The 8828-nt window shown below is 33.6% G+C and overlaps 1 protein-coding gene across 2 annotated transcripts; it reads right to left on the minus strand.

The window, feature by feature from the left end:
• Positions 1 to 273: 273 nt before the first annotated feature.
• Positions 274 to 5693, minus strand: LOC108484224 (RNA polymerase sigma factor sigC-like). Of its 2 annotated transcripts, XM_017787935.2 has the most exons (8): positions 5480 to 5693; positions 5220 to 5361; positions 4394 to 4542; positions 3708 to 4274; positions 3385 to 3615; positions 2009 to 2149; positions 1707 to 1907; positions 274 to 1000 (listed from the first exon to the last, which is right to left on the minus strand). In XM_017787935.2, exons 2-8 carry the CDS (start codon positions 5317 to 5319, stop codon positions 719 to 721), a joined length of 1671 nt encoding a protein of 556 aa, XP_017643424.1. In that variant the 5' UTR covers positions 5320 to 5361; positions 5480 to 5693; the 3' UTR covers positions 274 to 718. The 2 variants fall into 2 exon arrangements, with proteins under 2 accessions (XP_017643424.1, XP_017643422.1); XM_017787933.2 differs by having other exon boundaries at positions 5220 to 5692.
• Positions 5694 to 8828: the final 3135 nt, after the last annotated feature.

Consider the following 8828-nt stretch of genomic DNA (forward strand, 5'->3'; position numbering starts at 1 on the left):
CTCCCAAACATTAGCAGTCACGTTGAACAGATGTCATATTGTGTTTATATCATGTTTTCGTAAATTGTCCGAAATTATGGGATATAATTTGAAAGAAAAAAGGTACAAAATCATGAAGAGGAAGAATAATCTCAATAAATATTCATTAATTCTTCGCTTTCAAGATCGTAGGAACTTGAACAGTTTTATTATTATTGTTTGTCTAGATTTATAGTTACAAATGTTTTCTTACCTACAAGTGTGGGTGAGATGCACTGCATTTAAGAGGTGCAATTCATAAAACAGACAGAATGTTCGATCTTTATGCTTGGCTTAGATATGGCAGAGTTGCAACTTACAAAGGCAATATCCAAGTGGTAAAATTGACCCAATCTTCAACTTCACATACAAGAGATTTGTAATGATATTACAATAATACTAAAGCTTTCTTTCATCCAAGAGAAGATGAAACGAACATTTACAATGGAAACTTTGCAGAGTTTCAGAGGATACAAAATGGCCATTAAAGGCTTCCAAAGATAATTTACCAAGCTTGCCTTAAACAAAGCACCATGTTTGATTTTATTCTGCCTTTGCCAACCTCTTCGAGAGAGCGATTCATTTCCCGAGCAAAATCATCTGTCATAGTGTTGGGAGAATGGAAGTTAATTGTGTTCTCAGGCTCGAAACACCTCTGAAAAACAGCCAATAGTGGAGTTATCTCGAACCATAATTGGAACTAAGAGTCCAAATAGTGGCTTAAATTTCTGCAGGTTTCTTTATCCCTCAATTTCGCCATTGCTTTCATCTCTATCCTTCTTATCCACTCTTTGCTCACACAAAAAAGCCTCCCAATCTCCTCGAGTGACTTCGGGGGAGAACCCGTGAGTCCATAGCGTAGAACCATCACTTGCCTCTCTCTTTTTTCCAGACCATTCAAAAGATCATTGATATCTTCCTTCATGTGCTGCCTCATCACAGTTTTCTCCGGGCTACATATTGATGCATCTGGAATAAATTCCTGCATCATCATATACCCACACGTGTTGTCAATCAAAGCATCTTCATTGATGCCATATCAAGTTTGCATGAAAAAAAAGAATGCACATGCAGATAATAGAAAGCAATAAAATGAAAAGTACTCTGAACCCATCATCATCTAAAGCTTCAAGATAATGCAGGGGAGAAAGGAAAAAAAGAAGAAGAAGATATTCTTGCCCCACTTCATTCAATTCATAGAATGTATCAACGCATATTTGCTTCAACGATATCAAAACGACTTCCATAGTAACACTGAAAGCCCTTATGTTTTCCACAAATAATCCACCATATTATAAAATTATTCCGAAAATACTGACATGTAAGGTTATAATATAGGGTTAAGTGAACTAAGATATTTAACCTAAATAAGTTGGGTTCTTTGGTAGCATCGTTGACGCAATATAAACCTTGCATTCAACAAAAAGAAGAAAGCAATCCTAAAGATAAGCTTCAAATGCCCTTTTTTTTCATATTAACAGATGCTGCGACTTCCACCATTGTCATTCGCAATTCTTGCCATTATCTAGCCAGTTTGCAGTTGAGATCCGACCGATGTAAAACAAGGGGCTTGGGGGATATCAATGACAGAAACTCTTCTATAATAAAACTGATGAAATTTTAATGCCTTTTTCTTATAATGCAGAAGAGGAAAAGAAGGCAGCGAACGGAAAGAAATAATGACATACCAAATATTTTGCATTGATATAATCTCCAATTTTCTGGTCAATTGAACCCACAACTCTGAAGCATTTATTAGCCGACCTGATTTTGGACAAAGAAAGACCCGTAATCTTGGCAATTTCGTCCTCTTCTGGGTATTTCCCATGGCTTTTGCTAAGGGCCTTCCTAGCTTTCTGTATCTGTACTATCGCCCTGCTTAACGTGCACTAGAAAGAAAGAAAGGACAGGAGAATAACACATTGGTCAAGCTCCAGCTCTTATTACCAAGATATTTGCATGGAGAAATAATATAGAGAAAGCTACATACAGGAACTTGAATCCCTCTAGCATGCCGTGCCACCATTCTCGAAATTGATTTCCTTATCCAGTACTGTATATAGGTAGAAAATTTGTATCCCCTTGTGTGGTCAAACCTTTCTGCACCTTGGAGGACTCCTATACTTCCCGCCTGTTAAACACAACAAAAAAAACTTGAACGTTTAGTAAGGCAGGATTTGGAAACCAAAGGAAATAGAGAAGACATGAAGGAAAATATGTCCCTCCCTAATCATGCCATGATTTCTTACAATCTCACTGTTTTAACTTTTATGATTTGTACAAAAATTTGAAAAAGTAAATAAACATTTGATTATGTTAGCAAGCCTGCAAAAATAAGGGTCTACGTGACATCCATAAAATAGATAGCTGCAAGGGAGAACATGCCTGTAAGAATTCCATTCGCGCCTTTCCATGTCTGAAGGATTAAAGTTAAGATAATAGGAAACGTGTAAAACAAACATGTCTGACCTTTTAGGAAACATGTTAATCCATTAGATTTGGTTCAGATAAAATATACTATAAATTAAGTTGAAATTTTCTTTGTAAGAAAGCTAAACTAACATCATTCCCTTTCTATCTTTGCACTTATATGATATGTCAAAGGTCCCATACAATAAGATAGTGCTGCCTACACAAATATTGAAACATTACAATTAACAATTTACTAGGCAGATTCCATAAGGAAATTTTGCTTTCTTCTGATTGGTTATGCTAATTCATGACTACTTATCAATATAATTAAAGAGAGAACCTAGTTGGAAAAGCACATCAAGGCTATTATATAATCAGAATTGTTGTAGTATTTAAGAAACCAACCCACCCTTTCTAACATGATCGCTAATAAGCTAAAATATTAAGTAGACCCTTGAACTTTACTACTTTATTTAGATGAACACTGAAATAAGCCCTTGAAATTTAATATATACCGAAATTAGCCCTTAATCTTTAACTTGTATATAAATAAGTCCTTAACCTTTAATTTATGCCTAAATGCTCTTAACATAATTAACATTTCATTTAAAATATAAGCTAAATTAAGTACAAATTAAAACGTAGGGCTTATTTGGGTTCAGTAAAAGTATAGGGGATTATTAAAAAAAGTAAACTAGTCCAAGGGCATTTTTAGTGGTTTAGCCTAGATGATACTTCCCATAAGAAGATTCATCCTAATCTATTCATACTGTTGATTAGATTCCAAAACATCAAAAGTGTAAACATAGACAAAGAAAAAACTAGGCAGCCGCATTGTTAATCAGGCAAGATCTGCTCAGAAAATTACTTTATGTAGAATAATAACTTGATTGGAAATGATTAAAACAAGTGTAGCATGTAGACAACCAAGCATATCAAAAAGGCCTGACTAACCTGGATTAAGTCTTCGTGGGCTATTCCCAAACCCCTATAGTTCCTTGCAAAGTAGAGGACTAAGGAGCGTGTACTCCTTATTAACTCATCCCTGCAGTACCAACCATAATGCAAATGCTGTTGCAGCACCTTCTCAGTAAGTTTGGCTGCTTCTGCCCAGCAACTCAAGCTGACAATTCTCCCGGTTTCCTCTTCCAAAGTTGCTCTAATCCTCTCCAAGTTTGCAACCACCTGCTTGGAAAAAGCATAGAGAGGTCAGAGGTTGCCTTAAGATGTGTGTAACAAAAGAATATGCATTCCATATACTAAACTTGTAAGACAACCTTAACACCCTTTGACATTTCTACTTCATTCCTAGCAACTGCCGATCTTCCCTTTCTAGAGTCTGACATTCTTTTAGGAGAAGAACGTTTGGGCTTTTGATAACGTCCATGTAGGGTGTTGGTAGGTGGCAACTGTGTAGAAATTGTAGTAGCTTCTACTGCTTTTTCTCTTCTTTTTCTTCGTTGTTTATTTTTTCTAGAGCTAACAATTATCTTGTCCTTTTCACTATCCACCAAACCATTCATAATACACTCTAAACTATTAGCAGCATCGTCAGATAGGTCGAAAATATTTGAAGGTTTATGAGACAGAAAGATATTGAATAAATTTAGAGCTCCAAGCCTTCCTAGTTGTACTAGGATTTCGCTCTCCAATCTTAGCACATCTGAATCAACAAATGTCTCCTCCAAAACGTGGAGATTATCCATAAGCACGTTATAACGTGATGCCTTGCATGTCTGTGGGCTTGCGCACGAGGAAGATCTGTTTCCTCTAATTGGTTCATGCGATTTACCAACCATAACATGGGAACAATTCTGTGACTGTGGTCCCTTGTCAATATTTACCTGGAAGAGAAAAAAAAAATCCACAATAATACAAGATACTTGACAGTGAAAAATTATGAAATATACAATAAAGGGTTGCGTGCAGTTCAGTAGATATAATTTGATATTCAACCACACACCTTTTCTTCAATATCTGAGCAACCATTTTCTAATGTTTGCAGAGCTGCAGGTGAAGCATATGCTTTTGGAGGATCTTTTGATAGAAACACACCTTCATCAGATATTAAAGACAGCCTGGTTGAGTTAAAAGAAGCCTCCTTCCCTCTAACTGTGTTAAAGAAAAATAAATGGAAGTGAACAAAAACCAAGGGAAGAAATGAAAATTTGACAACAACCCAAAGACAAGCACTTGGTATAAGATAAGGCCAGAGATAGAATTGGAATTCAATTGCATGGACTGCATAGTAAAAGCTCGAAATAGAAAAATAACCAACTTCTTAGTCGAAGTTAATTTTAGGCCAAACCATGTTGCGAATCCCTGTTCTTGAATAAAGTTTAAGATTTAGTATTGTACTAAAAAAGTTACTTAAATCGATTTAAAAGTCCTTGCTCAATCTTAATGCAGTTAGTATTTTCTGCTAAAATTTGCATTCAAAACACTCTTACAATCATACCAACTTCAAAAGCAATTCATTATGAACTCAGTAAACACTTTTGATATAGTAACCAAATTTGATTGAAAACACTAAAGCTGTCAATGATTGAATTCGAATTTTTAAATCTAAAAAGCAAGATATTCAATTTTTAACAAAATCTAAAACTTCGCTAAATTACAGGGACATCATTTTCATCTTAGCTTCAATTAACATTAAAAGAATGCAGCAATACAAATTCAACTAAGCAATTAACTGACAATCTAACCAAACTCAGAAAATTTAAAAGCTTAACTTTCCTTTTAAGTAAAGCAAGAAGGATAGAGTGGATTTGAAAATCCATTGAACTCACCTGAAGAAGAAGAAGAAGAAGGAAGCCTGGAAGGTGAATAATTGGGAAGAAAATGAGAAGGAACTGGGAAAACACCTTTGAGATTCAATCTAAAACCCATTGTTGATTCTTATGTATTGCAGAAACAGAGTGTCCATTAAATCTTCATAAAGTTTGCAGAGTTAAATAGAAAAACGTATGTTAGCAGGCAAACCATCAAATCCATCATTCCATTTTATTTATTTTTATTCTATTTTTGCTATAATTTGTTTTGTTTTCACCTGAACCACGGGTTCTTCATCTTCAAAAACTTGTGTCAAAGACAGCTTCAGCCTTCTCTTTTCCGGATGATAAAAGTGCCCAAAATATCTTTTGCTGGATTTGGGTTTGTTATTAGGCCACCTCTAATATCTGGGCTCTTCTGCAAATAATTGAGCTTTTTTTCTTCTCTTCTTCCTGGACTTGTGTTTGAAATCATATTTTATTATTTAGTCCCTCACACAATTTCTTTGGGTGCTTTTTTTTTTTCTCCGTTAGACTTTAAATTTAGTAGATTTTTTCAATTTTACTCTTAAATTTGAATTTTATTAAGATATAATGACTTGAAACTTTAAAATTAAACCACATCATCAAATAATTGACGTCATCATCACACCTTAATGTTATTTAAATTTAAAGGTTAAATTAAAAAAATTGTCAAGTTCTAAAATTAATGTGAATAAAAATATTTAAAACCAAGTTAAAAAAATTTATCAAGAACTAAATATTCAAATTGAGATGCATTATTCGAAACAAATTTAGCTCTCATTTATAACTTTTAATTTGGATTTTATCTAATTACTTTTTATTAATATCGATTCAACCTATTTAAGGCTTGGGATTTCAATAGATTTGATTGAATTTGATTAAAGTAGAATTTTCTTTAAACTTGAATTTAATTTTTAATAAATCATTGGTAAAAAGTTGATAATAAAATTAAGAATTGTATATAAATTAGATTTTAACACGTATAAATATAAATATCAATTAGTTGGAGATAAAATGTTTTTCCTTTTTAATTTAAGATAAAATGTATTTTAGATCAAGTTGCTGCATATTCCAAATGATCATGTGCCTATTAATTCCAAATGGAATCAAATTGCTTTTGAGCATTTGCTTTTACCTTTGGCTATTATGTGTATTGCAGCACATAGACCCCATCTAATAGTGATGGGAGAGAATTTCCTGTTGCAATGGAAATGAAGAAAATCGAGAGAGAAGAGAGAAAACAGATAGGAAAAGATCTAGAGAGAGAAAGAAGGCAATGGATTTCATTCATAAAATTAGTGTAAAAAAATAGAATATTAGTAATGACAATATACCGTAAAAAAAGAGAAAGAAAAAATAAAGAACACACATATTTTTATGTGGAAACTCTTTCAGGAAAAAAATCACGGGCAGAGGAGAAAAAAATTCACTATGTCAAATTCGAATGATTATAAGAGGAGTAGACTATGTCTATTTATATGCTTGTAAAACCATATTCTAATAGGAGTGTAGTAAGATTGAAATACCCAATTCTAATCAATATCAAATAGATAGAGTTTAATAAGGTTTAAAAAACCTTATTCTAAAAAAAAATAAAAGAAGTGTAGTTCTATATGGATTTTACAATTTTATTTTACCACTGTATTTTATTTAAATAAGAATTCGGGTTACTCAATTCTAACAATCTCTACCTTGACATGAATTCTTAATGAACAAGTTCTTCATTGCAAACTCTCAACGAACAAGTTCTCCACCTCTTCTAGAAAATCCCTTAAGGGTTTAACTTCAACAATGAACACCAACCAAGTCTAAGCAATGCTCAAACTTAGTTATAGGAAGTGACTTAGTCATCATATCTGCAGGAGTTTTAAGAGTACTAATTTTGCTTACAACAATATCACCACGAGCAATAATATCACGAACAAAATGATATCAAATATCAATGTGTTTTGTTCTCTCATGAAACATTTGATCTTTTGTAAAGAAGATGTCACTTTGATTGTCACAAAATACTGTACTGATTTTAACGTCTTTATTGAGTTCACTAAAGAGTCCCTTCAACCAAATGGCTTCTTTACAAGCCTTAGTAATCGCCATGTACTCAGCTTCAATGGTAGACAAAGCAACTGTAGTTTACAAAGTGGCATTCCAACTGATTGTACAACCTCTGATTGTAAAGATATAACCTGTGAGAGATCTTCTTCTATCAAGGTCTCCAGCAAAATCAGCATCAACATACCCAATAACTTCATCCCTAGTTCTTCCAAACTGTAAGCAAACATTATTAGTACCTCATAAGTATATTAAAATCCACTAAACTATTCTCCAGTGTTCTTTATCGAGATTCACTATGTATCTACTAACTGCTCTGACTACATATGATAAATCTGGACATGAACAAACCATAGCATACATGAGAGATCCCATTGCACTAGAATATGGAACATGTACCATGTACTCAATCTCATCATCTGATTGTGGAGACAAAGCCTGAAAATCTGAAATGGGCTGCTAAAGGAGTATTAATAGGTTTAGCATTCTGCATATTAAACCTGTAAAGAATTTTCTCAATGTACCCTTTCTGACTTAGGTACAATTTACTTGATTTTCTATCTTTGGGAAACTCCATACCAAGTATCTTCTTTATTGGTCCCAAATCTTTCAACTTAAATTCTTCATTATTTGGGCTTTGACCTTTTTTATTTCTCCTTTATCTTTCGCTGCTATTAACATGTTATCAACATAAAGGAGTAGATACGCAAAAAAACCATCATTGTTTTTCTCAAAGTAAACACAAATTTCAAATCTACTTCTTTTGAAATCATAAAAAGTCATAAAGGAATCAAACCTCTTGTACCACTGTCTTGGTGACTGTTTCAAACTATAAAAGGACTTTTTCAGCAAGCAAACATAGTCTTCTTTTTTTGAGACTATAAAACCCTCTAGTTGTTGCATGTAAATATCCTCCTCAAGTTCTCCATGCAAAAATGCAGTTTTTACATCTAACTGCTCAAGTTCCAAATCATGCATGGCTATAATACCAAGCAAAGCTCGAATCAAACTATGCTTCACAACTAGGGTGAACACATATGTGAAGTCCACTCCTGGAATTTGACTGTAACCCTTTACAATAAGCCTTGCTTTATATCTGGGTTCTTCAACTCTTAGAGTCCCTTCTTTCTTTTTAAACACTCATTTACAACGAACAACCTTTTTCCCTTTAGAAAGTTTCACAAGATCCTGTATTCTGTTTTTGTGGAGTGATTCATCTCCTCTTGCATAGCAAACTCCACTTTTCTGAGTCTTCAAAGCTAACCACCTCAGAATAATTAGATAGCTCTTGGTTTGCATCTACATCTTCAGCCACATATAAAGCATAAGCAGCTAGATCAGCCTTGCCATACTTCTTTGGAGGTTTAATTTCTTTTATAGTTCTATTTTTGGCGATAGAGTATTGTGGTGAAGAAGCAACTCTATTCTAAATTTCTGTATTAGTTTGAGGAGTCGAGTCTGTTGTAGATTCTAGATTAATCTGATGCTCCACCTACTTTTGATATTTCTTAATTGGAAGAGTCTTTAAGAGATAAGTTAGGTAGCATAGCA

This window comes from Gossypium arboreum, chromosome 6, assembly GCF_025698485.1.
Source record: "Gossypium arboreum isolate Shixiya-1 chromosome 6, ASM2569848v2, whole genome shotgun sequence".
Lineage (NCBI taxonomy): Eukaryota > Viridiplantae > Streptophyta > Magnoliopsida > Malvales > Malvaceae > Gossypium > Gossypium arboreum.